General features: G+C 32.7%; 1 protein-coding gene across 2 annotated transcripts in view; it reads right to left on the bottom strand.

The window, feature by feature from the left end:
* The window catches only part of LOC126884803 (disks large homolog 5), a 77,780-nt gene that overhangs the window by 20,073 nt on the left and 30,814 nt on the right, over window positions 1-26,893 (bottom strand). For both annotated transcript variants that reach the window (XM_050651043.1, XM_050651044.1), the window contains exons 7-12: window positions 24,371-24,726; window positions 21,770-22,000; window positions 19,795-19,960; window positions 19,300-19,737; window positions 15,963-16,276; window positions 7,943-8,390 (exon numbers count right to left, since the gene is read on the bottom strand). In XM_050651043.1, coding sequence (XP_050507000.1) covers window positions 7,943-8,390; window positions 15,963-16,276; window positions 19,300-19,737; window positions 19,795-19,960; window positions 21,770-22,000; window positions 24,371-24,726 — 1,953 coding nt within the window. The remainder of the gene's footprint in view (window positions 1-7,942; window positions 8,391-15,962; window positions 16,277-19,299; window positions 19,738-19,794; window positions 19,961-21,769; window positions 22,001-24,370; window positions 24,727-26,893) is intronic.

Genomic DNA, 26,893 nt, shown 5'->3' with positions numbered 1-26,893 from the left:
GAATGAAAAGCCCTATTGACGAAGGTTTCGGAGCCATGAATATTTCTTTCGACCAATTCCGCTTTTTCCGTCGATCTTTCCATTGAGTATTAACTGCAGCATCCTGTATCTGCTACCTCTCATTATATGCCCCAGAAGTTTTCTCTTTTTTATCATCTTCATTAAGTCACCTTCGCCTTGACCTACTCTGTTTAAGACTTCTCTGTTTGAAATGCGTTGAACCCAAGATATTCTGAGCATTCTACGATACGACCACATCTCAAAGGCTTCTAATTTGTTAATCATGTTAACCTTCATGATCCAGGTTTCACATCCATATAGTAATACAGGATACACATAACATTTTAGGAACTTGATTCTTAGTTGTAAGTTCAGCTGAGAGTTGCTCAGAATAGATCTAAGTTTCATAAATGCTCCTCTTGCAATTTCTATACGAGTTTTAATTTCTTCATCCGGATTTAGTGTCTCGTTTATCCAACATCCTAGGTATTTAAAATGGTTAACTTTTGTTATTGATTCATCATTGACAATTAGTTGCATAGGGCCGACGTCTTGTTTACTAACCACAAGTAACTTTGTCTTTGTTGCATTTATGTTAAGTCCGTTATTGGAGCATTCTCTAGTGACTCGATCTATAAGGAATTGAAGATCTTCGATATTTTCAGCCATGATCGCAGTGTCGTCTGCATATCTGATGTTGTTAATAGTTTCTCCCCCGATTCGAAAATTAAGTTAGAACCTTCTTATTACATGGAATGCTGAGACTTCATGTGCTTAAATTACATTTTAAATTTCAAAGCAATTGGTCAAATAGTTTAAAAGTTATTTAATTTGTTTATCCCAAATTCATTTTTTTGCAACACTATAAGTCAGAAAATTATGAGATTACAGTAATACTTCGGACAGTTTATGAAAGAAGAACATTTATACTATTAATTTAGTTAAAAAAAAAGACAAAAAGTAATTTTAAACAGTGTAAAATTATTTTGCAAAACATGTTGATTTTTTGTTTACTTATAAACAATTCGAATAACTGTTTAACCGTTATCCGTAGAAAAATTACTTTTTCATATTTAGAAAGACTGAATTTTTATACACATTTAGAAAGAAAAACAATTGTCCTAGGACAATTAGGGACGAAGTTAGCCCCCTTTTTAATTCGCATGTTCTTGCAAAATAATTTTGCAACATTTAGAATTATTCTTTGTCATTTTTTTTTATTAAATTAATAGTGTAAATCTTGTTTTTTCATAAGCTATCCAAAGTATTACTGTAACTTCATCATTTTCTGACTTATAGTGTTGCAAAAAGAAAATAATTTGGGATAAACAAATTAAGTAACTTTTAAACTATTTGACCAATTGCTTTGAAATTTAGGGTATGATTTAAGCACCAGAAGTCTCAGCATTCCGTGTAATAAGAAGGTTCAAAGTTAATTGTTACATAAGATGAATATTTATAAAAACTCAAAATTTATGATTTATTTTGCAATTTTCTAAGCAACCAATAAGGATAAGACATATTCAGCGAATGCCATATTATTGAAGTTTTATACGATTTATGAGTTTCTTACTCTCAAATTTGTTTAAAATGCTTAACTTTTTGGTAATAGACGAAAAAAGCGAACATTTACCGTTTTTTGATCTTTATTTGTTTATAACTATGTATACCATCAAAATCGGCTGCAGGAAACATAGTATAGGTTATTAATATAGATGTCTATACTACTCAAAAAATTTGGTTTTGGCCTGGAGGGGGTTGTATCACCAATAGTATATTTTTTTCCTTATTTCTCTGAACTATTACTATTTCAATGCTTAGACTTAGTTGGTCTGTACATGTATTACATTAGATTGCTCAAAAATCTTTACTACAATCAGACCGCTTGTACTAACGTGGATTAAGAGCTTTCAGCTAAACTTTCTACTAAGCGTGGTGTCGGACAGGGACATAGGCGTAACCAGGATGATCCTAAGGGGGGGGGGGGTTACAACTACCTGAAAGGGGGGGGTTACAACTACTGGAAGGTCTCTGAGGGCTATGGTGTTAAGCGTATGGAGCTCAAAGTACATCCCAATGGGGGGGTTACAACCCCCAAAACCCCCCCTGGTTACGCCTATGGACAGGGATGTGTTATGTCACCGATGTTTAATCCTGGAAAGGGTGGAACACTTTAGACATCTGGGTAGCTGGATTAACTGCAGAGTTGAAAGTGACAAGGAAATTTCGACCAGAATAGAACTGGCACGAAAAAGCTTTATTAACTAGAGTTCTGTATTGTATAGTAGACGTCTGTCATTGACCACACGTCTAAAGAGTATTGAAGTGCTACGTCTGGTCCGCTTGTTTTATGGATGTGTACCCGTTAGTGCGTTGCGACGTTGCAACGTAACAACGCAGGGGCGAGGTCCCATTAGTGCGTTGCGTTGCGACGTCGCAACGGATCAACGCATTGTATGCCACACCTGCCTTGCGATGACACTGTCATCGAAGAACACCCTTGTCCGTCGATCAGAGTAGAAGCAGAGTTATAGCTAATGAAATATAGGTTCATATTCGTCAAATTCCAAATGGAATACTTTAACGTGAAATAACCAAAAATGAAGCACATTTCGGGGAAAACTCATTAAACTTATTTAAAATGTTTAAAAAAAGCTTCATTTTTGTTTTATAAAAAAAATTTCTAGCATCAAAATTAAACAAGTTACGCTCAAAATAAAGTTAGTCCCTTTTGGTTTTGGTAAAAAAATCGAGAAAATCACCCCCTAATTAGTATCTTAAATGAACTTAATCGTTACATCACAAGTTTCTTGACTCGTGTATATATTGTTTATATGATCTGTAAGTTTCATCGGTTCAAAGTCCTTATTATTGAAAGGGCTGTAGTTAAAAGGGGTTGAACGAGTCACTGATCACGAATGTATGAAAATTTAGAAACACCAAATCTTAATCAATTTTTGTCTAACAGAAAAATAAAAAAATACATGATATTCAGAAAAACAAATCTGACTTTTTTTTGTTTTTCGAGATTTTTGGTATCTCTAACAATTTTTAACCCTTAAACGCCCAAGGGTGGGTAAAAAATGTCCACCTAATGCGTATTCCCTTGCAACATATTTATTACGTGTTTAAAAATTTTCCAAAAATTATTTATTGTTAAAAAGACAAAAAAATATTTATTTATTTTATCGAATATTAAATTGTTTCTACCGACATTTTTGAAAATAAAAGTAATAACTTGAGTTAAATATGGGTGGGCATAAAAAGTACACCCTTGGTAAAACTTGTTACTAAAGGTTTCTATATAATTTCTCGTTGGTAGGAACATAATCCATATAATTATAGACGTATAATTACATAATCGACATAATTATCCGCCAATGAGGAGGCTGAAAGGAAGAATGTGGAGAAAATTGACAAATTTGAATTACTGGCTTTTACTGGTATGTTAATTTTGATGTACATTGTAAATTTTGTTGTAAGGTTTGTAAATTGTTTATATTAATATTTTACAAGATGCTGTGTTTATTAAGCATAAGATCCGTAAGTTTAATCCATTTTCAACAACTCTCAATAAATATATTAGCTATTTTCGAGGTGGACATTTTTTACCCACCCTTGGGCGTACATGGAACCTAAAAAAGGTTGGGCGTTTAAGGGTTAAGTTATTTTGAAAAAAAAGAATATTTTTTAAAATTTAAATTTTTAAAAATTTTATTTTGAAACCAAATTTTTTCAAAAATAAACACTTTGAATTGATGAATCTTACATATCATATAAACACAACATAAGTAAAATAATTTGTGGAGCGGTAACGATTAATTTCATTTAAGTTGCTAATTAGGAGGTGGTCTTCCCGATTTTTTTTTGCAAAAACAGAAGGGACCAACTTTATTTTGAGCGTAACTTGCTTAAATTTAATGCTAGAAACTTTTTATAAAAACAGAAATAAAGCTTTTTTTAAACACTTTAAAAAAGTTATAATGGGTTTTCCCCAAAAAGTGCTTAATTTTTTGAATATTTTACGTCGAAATATTCTATTTGAAATTTGGGGAATATGAATCTATTTTTCATTGGCTATAACTCTGGTTCTACGAGATCCAGAGACCTAACGCGTACACCATTTTTTTTTACTTTTTTATAAGCTATATTTTGCTAAGAACGTTTTTTTTTTCGACAAAATACTTACTTTTTGAGTCATTTGCGAAAAACCGACTAAAAATGTGGTTATTTTGTTGAAAAATGAACATATTCACTTGCAAATAACTCGAAAAGTGTTGACTTAACGAAAAAGCTCTATAGAACAAAAGTTACTTAAAATTAGTCAGTTTACCCATTTCCGGACTTATTTTGGACATATACAGGGTGTCCCGAAAAGATTGGTCATAAATTATACCACACATTCTGGGGCCAAGAATAGTTCGATTTAACCTAACTTACCTTAGTACAAATGTGCTCATAAAAAAAGTTACAGCCCTTTGAAGTTACAAAATGAAAATCGATTTTTTTCAATATATCGAAAACTATTACAGATTTTTTATTGAAAATGGACGTGTATCACTTTTATGGCAGGAACATCTTAAAACAAAATTATAGTGAAATTTGTCCACCCCATAAAAATTTTATGGGGGTTTTGTTCCCTTTAACCCCCCCAAACTTTTTTGTACGTTTCAAATAATTCATTGTTGTGGTACCATTAGTTAAACACAACGTTTTTAAAACTTTTTTGCCTCTTGGTATTTTTTCGATAAGACAGTTTTCATCGAGATGCGGCTTCTTTTATAATATGTTTACATAAAATTTTTATGGGGGTTTTGTTCCTTTAAACCCCCAGATGTTTGTGCACGTTACAATTAAACTATTGTTATGGTACCATTAGTTAAACACAGTGTTTTTAAAACTTTTTTGCCTCTTAGTCTTTTTTTGACAAGTCACCTTTTATCGAGATGTGGCTTCTTTTTCAAAATATACCTAAACATGTAGATTATAAATAAATTTTCAAATTATTAACAGGACTGTATAATCGTACTTAACATATACAAATATGTGGTGGATTCGACAAATATTTAAAATATCTCAATAAACACTGGCTTATCGAAGAATGACTAAGAGTCAAAAAAGTTTTAAAAACATTGTGTTTAACTAATGATGCCACAATAATAATTTAATTGGAACGTGCACAAAAGTTTGGGGGGGTTTAAGGGAACAAAACCCCCACAAAATTTTAATGGGGTGCACAAATTTCATTTTAATTTTTTTTAAAGATGATGCTGCCATAATAATGCCACATGTTAATTTCCAATAAAAAATGTCTAATAGTGTTCGATATATGAAAAAAAATTAATTTTAATTTTATAACTTCAAAGGGCTGTAACTTTTTTTGTGTGCACTATTGTATATAGGTAAGTGAGGTTAAATCAACTTATTTTTGACCCTAGAATCTGTGGTATAATTTATGACCAATCTTTTCGGGACACCCTGTATTTTTTCACCCCCAAGAGTGGGTGAAAGTCACCCCCAGGGCAAAAGCACACATCGGCACAATATCACTTTTTTTCTTTGACATGTAAGCTATACATATGCCAAATTTCATGTCAATCCAAGTGGTTCTTTAAAATTTAGAGCAAAAACCGTGAAAGAATGGACTAAGGATTTCGAATATAAAATAAAATATAGGGTGTTCCATTTAACAAAACATAATTTGGTCTGCCACTGTGTTATCGAACACCCTGTAACATTCTAACTAATTTTGTAATGTGAAGCTCGAAGGTGGCTACAATTTTTGTTAATAACTTTTATCGCTATCCATTACTATAACGGATCTACGGAGCTTTACCCCACTAATCAATCACCCTGTATAGCAGGTTTAAAAATAAAAGATGGAATGCTGAAATACAAAACTGGAGACAGTGGACAGGAAGAAGACGAAGACCTCAGATGCGATGGAAGGACGATACTGTAAAAACTGCAGGAACTCACTGGAAAAGCGCAGCCAACGACAGATAGTCCAAGTAATGAAGCTTAAAATAGGAGAAAACCTCGCAATTTTTACAGAATGGATCGATTTGCTTGAAAATTTGAGAATAAGTAGTGGATAGTCCAAGGATCAAAATCTATATGATGCCGAAAGGCGCTTTTACCATGGGGGTGGTTGCCACCCCATCGCGGGGGTGAAATTTTTTATATTTTGACCGCAAAAGTTGGTAAAAACATTCATTCTAAGCAAAAAATGTTGTATACATTTTTTTGATAAAATTAATAGTTTTCTATTTATTCGCTATCGAAAGTGTTAGTTTTATATTAAAAAAATTAATGTTTTTAATCAGTTTTCTGCAAATAACTCAAAAAGTTTTTGTTTTATCAAAACAACTTTGCTTAAGAAAAATGTACCTTTTGAAAAAATCAACAAAACCGTTTTTTTAAATTTTCTTTAAGATCAAAAGTAATCGAGCTATACTTTATTATATGTTAGCTCTTCTTCGGCAAATGCTAAATATTGTAGTTTCAAAGTCAAAAGACGGGAAAACTATGCACTTTTCGAGGATCACTTGTTTAAACTAATTTGAAGTATTTAAAAATATCTATCTTCAGAAATAAAAAGAAAGTCTTTAGCTCAAAAATTAGGTGGCTTAGAATGAAAACAATTTCAGACCCTATATTTTTCAGCGAAAAAGTGATCGAAAGCAAACCCCTAATCACCACCCTGGTTAAAATTAGTCATTAACCTTATTTCGTCTTCTTTACTTATGTATTATTAATAGGTTCTAGAAGTTTAACTGGCTTTAGAATGCTTAGTTTTTTAAAAAATGGAGTCAAAAGCAAATATCGAATTTTTGAAGTTTGGTAAAAAATTCCCTTTTCTTCAGAATATAAAGATTATCATCAGAGATACAAAAAAATATTTAAACATAAAATTGTAGCTTATTTAATTCCCAAGAACGTGGTTTGCAAAAATTTTCTCTGCGGTAAAAATTGAGTGAGCTATTGACAATTAAAACTTGTAATAACATGCAAAAATCACATTTACCAACCCTTTCAGAGTCACCACTTTTTGCGACTGAGGATTTTAAAAGGATTTGGTATTAATAGTCTTATAGGTCTTGTAAAAACCTACAAAATTATTTTTTAACAAACTTTCTAAGATAAAAATTAAAAAGGTTACGGTTAAAAAATCAATATATTTTTTTCAAAAAAAAAAAGAAATCCAATTGGAAGCATAATAATGTAAGTTAGCTTTGCTTTTAGTCATTGGCCTTATTAATTCTTCTTTATTTATGTATTATTAATAGATTTTAAAAGTTTGACTGGCTTAGAATGATTAGTTTTTAAAAAACTAGAGTTAAAAGCTAATAACGACTTTTTGTAGTTTGGTAAAAAATGCCATTTTCTTCAAAATAGAAAGATTAGCATCAGATATACGAAAAAATGTTTTTATATGAAATTGTAGGTTATTTAATTCCCAAGAAATTGTTTTGAAAAAATTGTTTCTACGGCAAAAATTGAGTGAATGGTAAATGAGTATTTATGTATATCGAAAAACATTGATTTTTTCTATATAAACCCAACACTTTCGATAGCGAATAAATCAAAAAGTATTAATTTTATCAGAAAAATGTATAGAACATTTTTTGCTTAGAATGAATGTTTTTATCAACTTTTGCAGTCAAAATATAATAAAAAATTTCCACCCCTAAGATGGGGTGGCAACCGACCCCATGGTAAAAGCGCCTTTCGGCATCATATAGATTTTGATCCTTGAACTATCCACTACTTATTCTCAAATTTTCAAGCAAATCGATCCATTCTGTAAAAATTGCGAGGTGAAATGCTTCGGTTCCTGGACTAAGACAGATATGGAAAGATTTGGAGAAGGCCTATGTCGAAAGTTGGACAGAAATGGGCTAAAGAAGAAGATGTACTAATTAAATAAAAGACATCTCACCTGAACAAGTTCCAGTATCACCTCCAAGTTCGTGGTATTTATCGGGACTATACTGAACCAACATCGTGATCGAGTTGCCGCACTGCCGTAGAACATTCGCTGCCAAGTTATAAGTTGCGTTCCTCATGTTAATCCCACACACCTCCAACAGCTGATCGCCTATTTGAAGGCCCACTCTGCTCGCCAAGCTGTTTTCGCTCACCGTGGACACGAAGATCCCTCCCGTTTCGGGACAGTTGATCTGGATCCCGAGCGGCTCGTTCGATTTGTCGATGTGGACTCGACGAAGCTCCCCCGGGACGGGCTTGTGGCCCCAGCGGCAGTAATCCTTTGGGTTCGCGGTCGAAGCGCCGGAGTGGTCTCCGGGACTGCTGAGGACTTCGACGTGAAATATGGGCATGGGACTGCCTCTCTCTGAGCTGCCTCTTTCGATGCTTCCAGTACTCACCTAAAAAGTTAAATGATCTCCGTTTAAGTTTTTTTTTTTTTTTTTTTTTTTTTTTTTTTTTTTTTTTTTATAATTGGCTTTGGCATGAACCAATTAGCCAGACTTATTTTTTATTTATGAAATATAAATGGAGCATTTTTTTTGATCCAATATAAATAAATTGATTTTTCAAATTCTCACACCCTAGGATAAATGTTATTGTGTTAGTAAAATGTGTGTGTTTCTGTTTAGTGCATTTTTATATGTATATTTTTTTTATTTTTTTTAATTATATTTTTGTTTTTTTTAATGCTTTATTTATGTAGTCTTTTGTTTAGTTTTATTTCCTTTTTTTTTTCATTGTTTTTTTTTTGTTTTTTTTTATTTGTTTATCATTATTTTACTTTTTTTTAACTTTTTTTTTTTAATTATTTTTTTTATGTTAATTTTTTCGTGAACACACTTACAATAATATTTTGTATCGCAGAATTGCTTACAATGGTGTTAGTTTTTTACAATTTCATTTTGCAACGAATTAAATGATTATACAAACATTGATATAAGTTAATATTATTACTAAAAATTATACAATTTAGACTGGTTGGCAAACAGAATTTGAGATTTACCATTTCTTCGAAAAATGATTCAATGCTCTTCTTATTTCTTGAACATTCTAGGATTACATGGTTCATATCACCAACTTCTCCGCATGGACAATATGGGTTTTCATCCAGTCCTATTTTATATTTGTACAAAGGAGTCATAGCATGATTAGATCTTATTCTGTTTATTGTAACAATGAAGTTTCGTTTGGTTAATTCATGAAACCAGCTTTTCAATGGTATGTTATTTTGGTGGCCGACATAGTTAAGCCCTGTGACTGATGAATTATATTCTTGCTGCCACAATTGTTTTAATGTGAAGTAAACTTGGAGGTAAGATCTGTATATGGAACAATATTGGTGGTTAGATGGTAGCCTGTGTCAGTGGCTGATTTGGCTAGTTTATCCACTGCATCATTACCTTTTATTCCTGAGTGCCCTTTAATCCACACTACAGTTATTGTTTTCCTTTGTTTTGTTGCTTCAAAGTTCAGTTTTAACATTTCTGCCTCTATGTTAGTAAGGTTTTTCGATGATTTCAAGTTTGTTATTCGGTCAACTGCACTTTTACTGTCAGTGAATATAACATGATTCTGTGTGTTTCTCGACTGGACGTATCTAAATGCATTTGCTATGGCAATTGTTTCGGCGGTATATATGGAACACTCATCTGGTAGCTTGAACTTGTAATATTGGGAAGAGTTTGCGTCATAAAAGGCACAGCCTACTTTTCCATTCAACTTGGATCCGTCAGTATATATGTATTGGTGTTCAGGCCATCTTCCATTAATGGTTTCTAGAAAGTTTTCTTTTGGGTCCAGGTAGTATGTTTTTATATGTTTTGAAAAGAAAACATGGGGAGGTTCGGTGTAGATAGGTATAGTTTTGTTGATAGACAGGGAGTTAGAGATTTGTGCCAGTGTGGTATAGCTGTTTACTAGGAGTGGAGTAGCTTTTGAGTGCCAATATGGATGGGTGAGAACTAGGACAGTGAGGTCGTGAACGTTACGAAGATAGCTGGCTTCTTTGGATATGGCTTTAGCCATAAATTTATGACTAATTAGCTGCCTTCTGAAAGATAGTGGAGGTTCTACAGATTCGACTTCTATAATATTTATTGGGGTAGATTTAAGATAACCAAGACATATTCTCAAACTTGTGTTTTTCTGGGTCTCTATTTTGTTTCGGTGAGTATGTGCTGCTGTTCCATATAGGTGACTGCCATAGTCTAATATACTTCTAACCATTGTTTTATAGAACAGTAAAGCGGTATTTGGATCTGCTCCCCATTTGGTATGGCAGAATGCTCTCAAAATATTCATAGCGTTCTCGGTTTTTTTTATTGCATGATGGATGGTATCTTTCCACAGTAATTTTCTGTCTAAATAGAGTCCAAGGTATTTAACACAATTTTTGATTGGAAGAAGATATGGTCCCAGTTGTAACTGTACTTGAGTTATGTCCCTTTTTTTAGTAAAAATACACACTTCAGATTTTTTTTTCAGAAAGAATTAAGTTGTTTGAATCTAACCAGTGCTTAGTCGTTTAAGTTACTCCAGGGAAATAAGGTAGAAATAGACCATGTTCGGGACACTCAAAGATCCAGGTAGCTGACTACTTTTTTAGTTATTGTAGACCTATAGGAAGAAAACCTACCTGTTTCCTGCCTAGAGTTCGCGTCCGTTTTTTAATTATTAACAGGTCAGTGCAAAAATTGCGATTTTTTCGATTTTTTGCACTCCATTCAGAAGCTAAATAGTTGACATAAAATTACAAAATTAAATTTTTTAGAACATTGAAAAGCCTTCAAAATGCCGATTTTTGAAATTTAAAAAGTTAATTTGTTGCTACGCAAACTGCAAAATAAGTGAAAATCGTTATTTGTTAATAACTTTTACTAAAACTACTTTAGAACTTTAGTGTTTCACCCAAAGTTGAGTATTGGAGTACTTAACAAACTCAAAATTTGAGACCGATCCATTAATTAGTTTAAAAGATATTCTATTTGTTTATCCTAGGGACCTTTATTTTGCAATAACATGAGACAGAAAATAAAAAAATATAAAAAAAAAATTTTTAGGAAACGTTTTTCTTTAGTTACGAGTGACTAAAGTTAAAAATATGATAAAAAAATCAACTAAAAAGCAAAAAATAAAAAAAAAATCAAACACATTCGTTAAAGAAAAGGGTGGGGCGCATCTTCATCGAATATACGGTTTTCGCCCCACGCTTTTCTTTAACGAATGTGTTTGAATTTTTTTTTATTTTTTGCTTTTTAGTTGATTTTTTTATCATATTTTTAACTTTAGTCACTCGTAACTAAAGAAAAGCGTTTCCTAAAATTTTTTTATTTATGAAGCATAATGTAAACAATTAACGTAAAAAGTGAAATGATGTATAGTTCATATAACTAGCTACAATCTATAAAACTTTCAAGTTACTTCATTGTAAAAAAACAAGGGAATTTAAGCATTTTCCATTAAAATCGTGTTTTTTTATTTAAACAATTAATAAACATAAAAAAAATTTTATTGACTATTCGTGTATTGTTCCTGCGAATGCATGTCTGCAAATTTTCATTCATTTTCATTGAAGAAAAGGCAGTCAAATTAACGTCTAAACATTTGACACAAACGATTGAACTAAAGAAAAGTGTTTAATAATAAATTACATACATTCTTCTTTTTTGTCAAATAATTTAGTAAAAAAATTATTTTTGGACACCCTGTACAAATAATTATATAGATTTTTATATTACTAAATAAAGAATTGAATGACCTTTCAAATGAGCTATCGCATGTCCCCTATTCTCGTTTAAAAAAATCATCGATTACGTCATCGCGCCCAGATGGATGACGTCACTAGTATGACATATATGTCAAAATATCGTAATTTTAAAATAATAATCGACCTCTTTCGGGATTTTTCCTTAGAGTGGCCTTTTTACGAAATAACGAATTTATTCCTTTCATTTGCATCGCACTGTAAGTATAAACAAATATATGAGTGTTCAAAATTTAAAACTTTATTGTTTATTTATGACGCATAACGTAAACCAGCGGTTCTCAATCTGTGGTACATGTACCACTGGTGGTACATTTCATTTTTTGAGGTGGTACACAAAACGCAAAAACAGCCAAAATCAGCACCACTATTATAGTTAATTAGATCACCTAGTTAGATATGTATTTCAGTTAGGTGGTACCAAAAATAATAAAAAGTATTTAGTGGTACATGCCCCAAAAAGATTGAGAACCGCTGACGTAAACAATTAACGTAAAAAGTGAAATTATGTATAGGTTATATCATTAGCTACCATCCGTAAAAGTTTCAAGTTTCTACATTGTAAAAAACAAGAGAATTTAGGCCTTTTTCCATTAAAATCGTTTTTTTTTATTTAAACAATTAATAAACATAAACAAAAATTTTTTGTTGTCTATTCGTGTATTGTCACCGCGAATGCATATGTCTGCAAATTTTCATTCATTTGCATGGAAGAAAAGGTAGTCAAATTAACATCCAAAGATTTGACGCAATCTATTGAACTAAATAAAAGCGTTTAATAATGAAGATAGGGCAATTCTGCGTATGCCAAATGAAAGTAGAAAAGGGATACTATCAAAATGTACTAAAAAAAAAATAAAAAATTATCTAATATAGTCAAAGATCCTAATGCCAAATTTGTGAAATTTTGTAGTTTATAAACATTTAGAATAACTTTAAAAATATTGTCCGAAGAAAAAATCATTTTACATATTCGAAAAGTTGGTATTTGGCACGAATTTTTAAAGATGTAGTTCAATTGGTTACTAGTCGTGTTAAGTAAATGGGGAGCTGGGAGCCGACAAATGCACGAGTTTAAAAAATAAAAAAGGCAACTTAAAACTACTCTCATTTTCTATATCTCGGGATCTACTGAAAATATTTTGATCTTTCTTTTTTTAATTTGTATGCAATTTTTCTGTACATTACAAATATGCAATTTGTCTATTTGCAATTTGATATTAATTAATTAATAATCAGTCTAATTTGTTTAAACAATTTTTGAAAAAATAATTTTTCCCAAAAATCCATGTTTTTAATCATATTATCATTATTAATCATAGAAAAAGTTAAGGTATACTTTAATAAATAATTTATCTTCAATAAATAATTATCATTTTCTTCTTCTCGTTGTCCTTATGCCCTATAAGAGCGTCGGAAATAATTATCTAATAAAAATAATTTATTTATTAAAGTGTACTTTAACTTTTTCTGTTATCTAGATTTTTGTAAAAAAATATTTTTCCAAGAATCGTTTAAACAAATTATATTGATTATTAATTAATAAATTTATAACAATAACAATTTATATGTACGTAACAATTACATACAAATTAAAAAAAGAAAGATCAAAATTAATAGAGTTGATCCGGAGATACAAAAAATACTTGTTCTCAGGGACTTTCGGCCCTCACTAATAACGTAATCTTTCATTCTACGTTCAAATTTTTCAAAAATACTTATTAGTTTTCTCAGGATTCGAAAAAAATGAATCCTCAATTGAATAGCGTTGCAGCCGAAAATACGTACCCATCCCCTTAACAGATTTTGTTTCCTGTTTTACATTGTGACAAAACTTAGTATTCGCGGTGTGCAGGTACTTGGAAGGGAAACGAGAAACGACCGTGCGCGAGTCGCGGAGAAATATTGCAACTATCTTAAATAATTCATATTGTCAACTGAAATTGTCAAATTGACGTATATTTCATACCTTCTGTCATTGAAGCAGAAAAATTATATATTGCTCCACAATATTGATATGATATGCAATTATTATATAAAGGTAAATTTAATTAATTGTATTTTGCTTGCAGTACTGCATTTTAATAACTAATTTTATTTACTACATACAATTGTTTACGTTTGCATAACATAACCTGCATCTTATTTTTTCTTCTTATTATTTTTTTGGACTATGGTCTTGACAATTATCCAGCAACCAGGACTAATATAATTGGCCAATATAATTAAAAGTGCGAATAAAAGTACAGAGCGTAGAAATAGAGGTCGCTTTGCCGAACTTGCACGGTCCCAATACTATTTTCTTATATCATTTTTGCCCGATTTCACCAACGATACCTAAACAGTTGCCTTATTAAGTAATTCTTATCGATAGGAACTTCTTAAGTCAATACTTAGGAACAATCGCATTTCACAACTAAAAGAACTGCTTATCTAGGAAATGCTTTCCTAGGTATCACCTAGGGTACGTTTGACCTATTTTTGATAAATAAAAAGAAGAATAAGATGACATTTCCTTACTTTTTCGATTATTTGTCATTATTGTTTGTTTGCCAATTTGGTTTTATTCAGTTTTGTACTGTTATAGTTATTTTATTTAGTAGTTGGTTATTTGTGCATTAAGTTTTTATATAATAAAAATATAGTCTTGTATGTTATTTGTATATGTACAGTGAAATAGAGAAAAAGAAAAGAGTTGTAAATTTCACAGATGACGAGAAATTGAAGTTAGTTGAATTGTCAATAATGAAATAATTTTAAAATAAATAATATGTTGAAAATTGCTTTTTATTATTAATTTTTTAATGACACACTTTTAGTTATATCATGAATGGGTTTTTGAAACACAACACTAGTTTGTTACGTAGTAGGTACAGTAGGTAGACTACATAATTTTGTCAACAGAGCTGTAAAAAACTCCAAAGGATTTTCTATATTTTCCAACACATATATTATATTAATCATATAAAAGAAAATACAAAATTACAACTAATATACCTAATATTACAGAATAACAGAAAAATTAAGGTAAGAAGCAAATTATTGACAAACGTCACAAGTACATTAGTCAAAATTGTAAAAATATAACCTGACTGTCAACGATAAGTAATACCTAAAGTTTAGGGAGATCGAAATCCGTATCCTAACGTAAGGTAATGCTTATGGTAGGGGAGCCCAAGCGGGGATTTTTGCAGTTACTCGAGCGCGTCAGATTATCATATGGGGAGAAACGTGGTACCCTGCAGATGAACCTCTGCCATATATTGGCTCTTAACACAGGGGAGTTCGTTTAGGGGGGCCCGAAAAAAAAAATCTATCCTTAAAAATACTCGAAATTGTCAGATTAAGATAAGGTAAGTTAAGTACATGCAAAACAGTGTATATTTAAAAAATCTGACGATTTGAGCGGGGCGTAAGGGAATTGGTGAGTCACAAAGTTTCACAAGAAAAAGGCGAATATTTCGCGAAATGAACGTCAGATCGAAAAACTAAAAACTACACGTTCAATATTTTTCAAAAATCTATCGATATATACCAAACACGACCCCTTGCAGAGAGGGGTAGGGGGTAAATTTTAAATTTTAAATACAAATCCCGCGATATTTAGCAAAATAAACATCAGATCGAAAAACTGCAAAATACACTTATTTAATATTTTTGAAAAATATATCGAATGGTACCAAACGCGACCCCCCACGGAGGTGGGGTGGGGGTTACTTTAAAATCTTAAATGGGAGCCCCCATTTTTTATTGCAGATTTAAATTCTCTGCATAAAAATAAGCAACTTTTATTCGAAACATTTTTTCGAATTATGGATAGATGGCGCTATATTCGGAAAAAACGATTAATGGAAATGAAAAATTAAATTAAAAAATGGCAAGCGCCCGCTAAAAGGGAAAATTTTACTTAACTTTTTTTGGTTTTAGGACCTAATAATCACAACCCGATAGGTCCCCAAAGCGCTCGAGTGACTGCACATTTAGCATACTTTGCTCCCCTACCATTAAGCGGTTTAGGCAATTCTTATCGTATGGTGAAATCCGTTTTAGAGTTAGGAAGTACCTAAACCCACTTAGGTAATTCTTAAATATTTAGGTATCGTTGGTGAAATCGGGCATTATGTTGTAGTCTAAATCAGACTTTAAATTTGCAAATAATTCATAATTTTTTATCCTATTTATACATTTAATGAATAATACGACTTACTTTACTCGTCACACTAGGATTTGAGGGGACACGTATTCTTTGGTTCTTCCTCGGAAACGTTCCCCCCGATTCCAGTAAATCCGGCTGCCTGCGAGAAGTGGCGACATCTGCTGATGGACTGTGGACGTGATGAAATGGCTCGAAGCTGAAACTCTCTCGCGATTGGTTGAGTTGGTGGATGTGATGCGGCTGGTACGGGTAATGAAACCTCGGCGATACGAACAGTTGACTGTGGCCCCTCGAATGGGAGTGATTCATCTCTGGATGGCCTCCGGTGAGGCTCTCGCGCTCTGAGTCGGATCCGTATTTGGGAACTACAAGATAACAAAAAGTTTTAATATTTAAAAGAAATTTAATGTTGTTCTGAAGCTATTTCCTTGTGGCATTTTTTATAATTAACTATTTAGATGGGAAATAAGCCCCAATTAAATTGAAAAAAATAATTTTATTAACGTTTCGACGCCCAAATCGGGTGTCGTTGTCAAAATACAAAATACTACCGAATTAACCCAAAATGTTGTTGCTTAGTAAAAAATTCTTCTAATAATTTATTTAATCTGACCCATTTATATCGGCAATTCAGACATATATTATACATTTTAAAGTAGAAGACTTTAAAATGATATTGTCAATATTTATGAGTTGCGTTCCTGGGACGACTTTACTGAAAGATAGTTCATTCGATTACATGAAATCAACCCCAACCCAAGAATATCCGCCACAAAAAAATCATAGCATGTGATCTGTCTTTAAAAAGACAACCAAATGCAACGGTGACAGTAAAATTCTCGCGTTAGAGATTCCATAGTAAATCAAGAGGCAAAACCAGAAAAAAAAACCTCGTGATACTATCCCGACATCGTAAGTATTTGGTCTTATATTTAGTTTACTCTCAAAACTAATACCAAATTCTGACTTTAATATACAATATATATGTTGTTTAAATTATAAATAATACGAATAATACATAGATACTTATGTAATACTAAAATATAAAAAATGTATGTACTAACTCGATATGTTATTGACTTACTAATCGTGGTATTTTCTTTCTATTGACTTCCTCTTTCAGTAGGGGGTAACCACATCCTACTGCGTTCTACCGAGGAATTTGCGACACAATTGGTTTCATTTTGCATAATTAGAGCCGCTTCTTTGATTTTTCTCTTCTTACAATCTGTTTCTTTCAGGACTATACTTGAATCTCTCCACTGAACTCTATGTTCATTATCCCATGCGTGTTGACATATTTAAGATCTATCAAATTCTCTATTTTTAGTATAAGACTGATGTTCACTTATTCTAACGTTTAATGGTCTTGATGTTTCACCCAAATAAAATTGTTCGCATTCACAAGGTATTTTATAAATACAATTATTTGTTTTTTCTTGTTCATTGTTAGGTTTAGTTTTAGATAGAATAGATCTCAATGTGTTTGTTGTTTTGAATGTTGTTGAAATGTTGAATTTATTTCCTATTGTTTTCAGTTTCTCGGATAGTCCTTTTATATAATATATGGTATTGATACTTTCCTCGGTATTATTTCTTGTGAATGTTGTAGGATCCCGTTCCAAGTTGTTCTGTTCCATTCGATCCAATCTTGACAATTCCTTATTTATAAACGTTAAAGGATAATCATTTTTTAACAAAACAGATGTTAACAATTGTTTTTCTTCTAAAAATGAATTTTCATTAGAACAAGTAATTTTGGCTCCATCAAATAAAGATTTAATGATTCCCTTTTTAACGTTGATGTTGTGATTTGATTTGTAATTGAGATATTTGTGTGTGTGTTGGTTTTCTATACACTTGAGTCTCATATCCAGTATCCTTCTTTGAGACTAAAACATCCAGGAAAGGCAATGTGTTATTATATTCCTTTTCCATTGTAAATTTTATTGTCTCTTCTTGATCGTTTATAATATTTAGGAATGTATCCAACAATTCTCATCTATGAGGCCATATGGAAAACACATCATCTACATATCTCCACCATACTGTGGGTTTTAATTTTGTTTAGAAATGATATTAGTTTCGAAATCCTCCATAAAAATATGGAGATAATGGAGATAAAGAAGAGCCCATTGCTAGACCAAAATTTTGTTTATAGAATTCATTATTTAGTTGAAAATAGGTATTATTAGTACATAATGTCAATAACTCCATTATAGCTGATACATTTAGTCTTGTCCTAGTTGTCAATCTATTATCATTCTCTAATTTCGTTTTGATTATGTTTAAAGTTTTATCTAATGGCACATTTGTAAATAAACTGTTTATGTCAAAACTTACTAAAATATTATTTGGATTAAATTCAATATTTGATAATTTGTTTAAAATGTTGTGTATTTTTTATAAATTTGTCATTATTATTTGCAAAGATTTTATAATATTTAATAAAAATTTTGATAGTTCATCACAAGGAGAATTGATGAGGAAAAAATATAGGTAATTAGAAAATTATGAAAAATTAGAGCGAATATGGAAAAATTAGAGGGAGCCAGGAAAAATTAAAGGGAAACAAGAGATACAGTCAAATCCGCTTATTAGAATACCGGTTATAGGAATATCCCGCTTTAAAGAATAGAAATTTGAGGTCCCGAAACGTTTCTACTAGCTACGAATGATCGGTTATTAGAATATCCCGGTTATAGGAATACTTTTACTCGGCACGAACGCTACTAGTAGTAGAAGATAGTCCGGAAAAATTACAGTCACGGGAAGTTACAGTCACAAAAAATTTGAAGGAGTTAGAAAAATTAGAGAGTAAAAAAATAGGAATTATATACTATAAAATGGGAGAAAGTTAGAAAAAATTGGGCGGAGTGACAGTAGATGATAAATGATTGAACCCCGTCGCATGGCGACGTTCAAAGCACTATACACTTCTTTTAAACCAGGAGGAGTAACTCAAATCTACCGCGCAGCAATGCTTGTTTGTAATTGGCCCAACCTCGGCAAGTTTACTCCACTGTTATGAAATTTTGACAATATTGACATTTATGAAATTTTGACTCTATTGGCATTTTATAGGTTAATTAAATTATATCGGCGATTTTCGGTGTTTTCTGCGTCATTCCTTTAATTTTTAGATTTTTGGTCTGCTTTTATATAAAAAACAGTTGTTTTAGAACTCTTTAGCGACGTATTAGTATAATATAATATTTATGGATTACCGTCGAAGGCCGATATGATCAAACAAAAAAAGAAGATGTATTTGGTGGCTTTTCTAGTGACTTTCTTGGTCGTGAATCTGTCTTTAATTTACTCCTCATGTTTTAAAAACAAATCAGTTACATATACTTGTGGATTATTAGACGGAGTGAAAAATACATACCTGATCTATTATTTTTCTTGCAGTACGTCATAACTTCTTTGTCCACAAACCGATGTACGGGAAAATCCAAACTATTATCAGAATTGACATTAACGCTCAGCCTATTATTCGCAGACCTCAACCTCTCAAACGAGTCAGTCACCATACCAAAATGGTGAGAGTTATCGACGCTCTTGTATACAGAATGCCTCGCGTAGTTCGGCTGAATCGGAGTAGGAGAAACAAGAGATAGAGGCACAGGAGTCGAGTTTCGATAGTTGTACGTTTCCTGCAACTGGTGATTACTTTTTGGCGCTAGCAGCGACAGTGGTGGTCTCTCTTTAGTCCTCGTCACGACTGTTCCTCCGTTCTGAGTGATGATCGGAGCTGCTCTCGCTTTTGGCCAGGTGCCTCCGTTGTTCTTTTCTTCTTTCGTTTGCGGAAAGTGCTTTTTTGTAACTGAAACAATCGAAAGATAAGTAAGACAAGATAAAAAAGGACATCTCTAGTACTTACTTGCAGATCTCTTGACTGTACCATGGTGGTAACTATCCAGGACTAAATCCAGTTCTGCTATGGCTTGCTCGTGTCCATAATCTATAGGATTAGGTGAACTGTTTCTGTATTTCTTCTTGTCTTCTTTAGAATGTCGCCAAGGGCCTCGCATCATATCCAATTTTTCCTAATAATTAAAATACACGTAGAAATAAAACAGACGAGATCATTGTCTTATAGGAATTAAGAAGGTTACCCAAGTAGCACCGAAAGGGTTTATTAAGTCTTTTAAAGATGCTTTAAAACTGTAGAATAAAACTAAAATTAAAACCATTTGGTTTTTAAGTTAACCTTAAGGTTGCAATAAAACCGTTTTCAGCATAAAAGGGCCCACTCTGAAAGAGGTCAATAAAACCAAAAATAAAAACCTTCTTAAAACTTTGTTTTCTTAAGCAAATGGTTTTAAAGCTGGTGTGAAAGTGCTTCTAAAACCATGTTAGAAGACACTTTAAGTGCAGGCAGTTTTATAGCAAACTTAAAAAGGTTTCTTAAATGGAGACTTTTAAAGACAATTTACGATATTAAATGATTCTTTAAACCCATATACTCCATATAGGCCAACAAATTTTTACATGTTTTATGATAGGTAAACACTGCATTTGTAACCATAAAATAATAAAAAGTACTTGGTTATTTCGGACTGTCAAGGTAGAAAAACACTTGCGCACCCAACTTTATTGATAATGTTAACAAAAATAGGTCTAAATAACTCACGCGCACTCAAATTTCTGACTTTTGGCGATTAAAAAATAAAAATAATAAAAAAATTTTAATCTAAAAAATATTAATTTGAAAAAAAAAGAACCTTTAACTACAATTTTAATGTTTTAATGTTAAAATAAATCGAATTTATGTCTTTAAGACGCTTATTTATAATTTTTATGTAAGCCTTATATTGTAATATATTATGGCTTTCAGCATCTCTAGAAAGCAATATGGCCAAAATCCAAGTAAGACTATTTGGTCTATCGACAGAGAATTGTTAAGATCAAATGGTTTTATTTTATATCTTTCCAAGAGCGTATATTCTACATAAAAGCAAGGTTGCCTTGAAATTAAAACCGTTTAGTTAGTGTCAATAATGCCACTCGGTTTTAATGTGAATCTAACCTAAAATCGAGGCGTCCTAGTGCTATACACTACGTAGTGTGTTGTATTTTTCTTTTAAAATGACCAGTTCGTTTATATTTAAGTACTTGCGACTTATTTCTTCCATACTAACTGTACTTTCACTTTTTACAACACACTACAGCACTGTTTCGCTCTAAAACAAATGGCCGACCATTTTGGACATGAAAGAAGAGGGGATGAGTTTAGTTTTATTGTTTCTAACAAGAAGCATAGTTTAGTCTTTACGATAACAAAATTGATTCAGCTAAGAACGTTTGGTTTTAAGGCATATGTTTACTGACATAATAGTCTTAAAATCAAGTAGTTTTAATAATAGGTTTTATTAGTAATATTAGGAGAATCTTTAAAACTGCAATAAAACTAAAAGATAACAAGAAGGTAGCATCTAATAAAACCAAACAGTCCGGAAGTTCTTCATAAAACTGATTAGTTGTAAAGTGAACTGAGAATAAACCATTTTAAAACTACAATAAGACAAATTATCTATTAAGACTAATTTATTTATAAAGTCTAATAAATAAAATAAAGACTAATTAGTCTTATTGGATACTCTTATTAGATACTTTAAAAGTAGTGACAAATGCTAAACAGTTTTAAAGTTCTGGCAGTATATCTACAAGGCAACTTTAAAACCATTATATTCTTATTTACCACAATAAAACCTTTATAAACCTTAAATAAAACTAAAATGTTTTTATTGTGTTATGTGGATATTGTATAAGGAGGTGATCAAAAGAATATAAAGGACTAAACACTCTGGTTGAATGGGTGAAGATAGACATAGAACCATCTTAGACCGTCTTACCTTTAGCCAAGCACCACTATGGTTTTTCTCTTTATAATCCTGCAACATCCAATCCTCTGTCTGGGAGCTGCGGTTCTCTTTTTTGTGTCTCCTAACAGGCGTAAAAACGTTGGGACATTCCGGATAGCTCATCTTCAACGTTGTTATGTTGATGACGTCACCAGAGTCGCTGTTCAAAATTTGCATTGCTTCATGGGTGCTTTCTATATCGTCCATTGATTTGTCATTTATCTACAAAACATCCATGTAATGTAATGTATAATAGAGGCCATACATTTAACTTAAAGCTATGCTCCTTCTCAGAGGCAACTTTCAGTGCGTCACAGTTTTTCGATTTCTTTCTAACGCATTAAGTTGAAAGTGACAGGAAAAGAGGTACGTCCGTGATTAAAGTCATTTATAACATTTATTCTAGTTGTTGATAGATGGCGCTATAATCGAACAAAAAATGATTTATGTATTATCTATACGACTATAATCTGAACAATTTATAAGACTATACAAATCAAAGAACGTTCCTTTTTATAAATGAAATAAACACAATTGATTTGTTTTTATACCAAATTACGATTACAATTCTGACAACTGTCAGATTTAACTAAAATGTCATGCTATGATTCTCTAAATTCTTAAAATCATATATTACATCATTAATGACCCACTGAGAGACTGAGAAGAACTTTAAATTATAGTCTTATAGATATTATGTAATATAGGTAAATAATGAGTAAATACCTAAATCTTCTTTTCTGATTATAGCGCCATCTATCAACAACTGGAATAAATATTATAAATGTGTATATATCATGGACCTACCTTATTTTCTGTCACTTGTGACGCCATGAAAGATGCCGCTGAGAAGGAGTATACAGCAAGTTTATAAATATATTAGAATTATATAAGATACAAATGCAGAAGTGGTGTGACCACAAACAATCATTAAAACCAGAATAGTCATTAAACAACATATGGACAAAAACAAATTCCATATTGCATCATGAAGCGAAAAATATTACGAGTGACAGAGAAGAAAGAAGCAAATAATGAATAGCAGACTACACATGAGAACAACAGAGATAAAAACCCTAAGATCCTTAAGAGGTATCATACTCAGAGATAGAATACGAAACGAAGACACCTTGAGAGATCTAGGTCTTCAAGACATAGTGAGATGGACAAGAGCACAACGACGCATGTGGAGACACAACGTAGATCGGATGGACCCTGAACATATGGCGAAATGGGCGAAGACACAGAGGCCCAACACCAAGCGACCCAAAGGAAGACCCAAAAACGATGGTACGAGAGTTGAAGCTCCGGAACGCAGCAGAGACTGTAACAGAAGAAACAGGACATAGTCCTACTAAAAGAAGAAGAAGACTACACATGGACTAAAATACAGGAGAGGAAGTGCTTAAAAGCCACAGAACTGAACAATGACAACGATAAAGAAGCCTATAAAGCGCTGAAATCTCAAATATGTATGGAAATAGGGCATAAAACCAAAAGAGCTGTGAGAACAGAGACATGTTTTAAAAAAAAGCAGATTTCGTTCCTTTACACCAAACCATTTTGCTATCAAAGATGATAACGGAAATCTACTCACTCCTAAAAAAGATATTTTACACAGGTGGAAAGAATATTGTGGACGATTGATGATGGAGGAAAGCACAGACGCCCCATCAACAAGAAGATACCCGTTTTGTGACGGAACCTGACATACTCAAAAGTGAAGTTAAAGCAGCAATTATGAGGCAAAAAAGTCATAAAGCTGCTGGTCCAGATAACACATCTATTGAAATGATTTGGGTCCTAGATGACGATGGCGTGGATATAATAAAATATATCAAATTTATGAGTGTGAGTATGAGTGTGGGACAGAGGTAAATGGCCTGAAGATTGGACAAAATCACTATATATCCCCATACATAAAAAGGGAGCGAAAGATTTAATGTAGCAAATATCGCATAATTGCTCTACAATAAGATAATTTTACACAATTCTAGAGAGGATAAAACCCTTTTTACTTCCTGAAGTCCTGCGGAGGGACAAGCAGGTTTCTTTACCGGACGTGGTACTACGGAACAAAGTTTAAACGTACCACAGAACAATAGAAAAACCATGAAATACCTATCGTTACAAAAATAGGACTGGTAGAAGTCTGGCTTCCAGTTTTCACTTATGCATCGGAATGCTAGACCCTTATGGAGAAAGATAAAAAGATTATAGATGTATTTGAGACTGCTGGACACAGAGTGATGAGAATACCATGGGTGACCAGAACAACAAATGAATCTGTACTAAAAAAGCTAAATATAAAGAAAAGATTCAAATATCAGAAAAATAATATGCTATTTTACACGTGCTTCGAAAAAATGGTCTTGAAATAACATCCAGGGAAAGGAGGAAGACAAAAGAAGTCGAGGTACATCTCCCACATGATACTCAGACAATATTGTTGCTACTATTGGTACTCCATTATCAGAATGTACTAGAATGACAGAAGATAAGGAGATATGGAGGAACATTGGAAAAATCAGCTAATAGATTCATGGTATACCTGAATCAGGTTAACAACTAAGAAGAAGATAAGACACTTACCCTGAGAACTCTGTCTCCCACCGTCAAACTCTTATCTCTCGCAGCCAAACTTCCTTCGCTTATCCTATTGATATACACTCCCATTTTGAGTGACAAACCATGGCAGCCTGGCACCAATCTGGCAGTATGGATCCATTTGGTGACCTGGTCATTGTTCACTTCGTTCCTAAGGCACCGGTTCCGTTTGACCAAGACTCTAGCCAGAGGCATACTGGACCTAATAGCTTCTGTCACCATACGCAGAGAACCTTGACTGCAATCGATGTCGTTTACTTTGAGGATTCGGTCGTGCTGGAAAAGTTTGCCCTCGGCGGATGAGCCTGAAGCCACTGAGGCTACATATACGTATCCATCACCTTCACAAAAGATAACAATTGCAATAATAAAGCAAATAAACATAAGTACTGAAAAAAGCAACAAAAGGAAAAGCTAGAAGATACAGTTGAGTCCATGGTTCTTTATCCGTGCGTCTTTAATACCTGGCGAGATAAAACACATACTTTTTATATAGCATCATTGTCTTCCACGCATGAAATTAAAGACAAACTAGCTACCGACTGTTATTAAGTAGGCACATCTTATTTTTAGACTCGTACATCGAAAAATACAAGATAGGTACAAAAAAGTTGCTTGGGGACATTTTCAGATTTTAAGTACAATCTGTGTCGTATCTGTTTACTTGTGGCTGTCAGTTTGTTGGATTTTTTTATGTTTTTTGCCCTATTTGGCATTTAGAAGTTATTTATATTACACAAACAGCTTTTTTCACAACTAATTTTATATCCGAATTTGAAATTTTGTGAGTGTATTTGATTTTGCCATTAATTTACATACAAAGTTAACCTCATTCACACAGTTAAGGAATGGTTTTGTTTAAGTTTTCGCAAAAGTGAAAGAAATGACAAAAAGAAAATATTTGATTGAACATATAAATAAATTTGATTTACTAGTAAATCAAAACAAAACAAAATACCTACTATTCGCAAGAAAAAATCCAGTTAATATGGCAAGTTTAAATATTGGTGAATATGAGATTGAAAAGGTAGAACACTTTAAATATCTTGGGGTCTCAGTCAATGGAACTATATGATAGAAGCATAGTAATCAATGAAAGAATCCAGGCAGGAAACAGAACCTACTGGAAAAACAACAATTTCCTCAAAGATAAGAAGCTTACTCAGAATACTAAGCTGCAAATTTACAGAGCAGCAATTAGACCAGTAATCACATATGATGCTGAAATACGGAACTCGATACGGAATAGAGCTCGGTCTGGTAGACCCCGAGTTACAAATGATCGACAGAATAGATATATCAGAATTTCCATCTGTAGAAATTCTTCTGTGTCTTTACCAGCCCTCCAAAGAGAATTCAGGCATGCTACAGGAGTCAGAGTGTCGTTGGCTACAATAAGAAGAAGAATTTAAGAGTCAGGTTTGAGAAGTCGTTGACCAATAAGAGTTCCTCAGCTACAACCTAGACATGTTTTGGACCGCCTACAGTGGGCTCAAGAACACATACAGCTCCCCCAACAATTTTGGAATTTTGCGCTTTTTTAGACGAGACCAGAATCTGTTTAAATAGTGATAACCGGCGAATTCGTGTGTGGCTAGTTGTGCAACTCTTGCTGGCTCTCGCCACATACAAATTCGCCGGTTATCTCTATTTAAACAGATTCTGGTCTCGTCTGAAAAAAGGGCAAAATTCCAAAACAGTTGGGAGCTCTGTGTTCTTGAGCCCACTGTAGGCAATCCAAAACATGTCTAGGTTGTAGCTGAGGAACCCTTATTGGTCGACGACTCCTCAAACCTGAGGCTAAAATTCTTCTTCTTATTGTAGACAACGATACTCTGACACCTGTAGCATGCCTGAATTCTTTTTGGAGGGCTGGTACAGACATCGAAGAATTTCTACGGATGGAAATTCTGATATATCTATTCTGTCGATCATTGATAACTCGGGGTCTACCAGACCGAGCTCTATTCCGGATCGAGTTTGTCTCCAGGAACCTATTTCATATCCGTCAGACGTCACTCTGAGAAACACCCACTCTTTTATCCACGAACCGCTGTTAATGGCCTTCTTCAACTAAATCGATAATTCTTATACGGTCCAACTCAGAAATTAAAGTACGATTCATTTTTAATCACGTTTTCAAAAATTTCACCAAAATAAATTTTTTAATATTTACACCTTGGCAAAACCAGGTCAATTAAATGGGTAATCCAATAAAATAAAAAACCAAAAATGGTATATTTTTTATAAAAAAGGCGCATTAAATATGTGATAAAGATACGGCTTTATAAAAGCGTAAACATCGTGAATACAAGGGGTGATGCATAACTTTTGAAACTATGTGTAATTAGGAGGATAGTAGGCCCGCTAAACTTAGGTAATAATGAATTTAGAAAACTCATGAACCATGAAGTAAGAGAACTTTGGAAAGGAGAAGACATCGTCAGATTTATCAAGGCACAGAGACTCAGATGGATGGGACATAATATAGAAAGGAGAAATCCAGAA

Source organism: Diabrotica virgifera, chromosome 5, assembly GCF_917563875.1.
Source record: "Diabrotica virgifera virgifera chromosome 5, PGI_DIABVI_V3a".
NCBI lineage: Eukaryota > Metazoa > Arthropoda > Insecta > Coleoptera > Chrysomelidae > Diabrotica > Diabrotica virgifera.
Note: the sequence above shows the minus strand (reverse complement) of the source record. Positions and strands in the feature narration are given on the sequence as shown.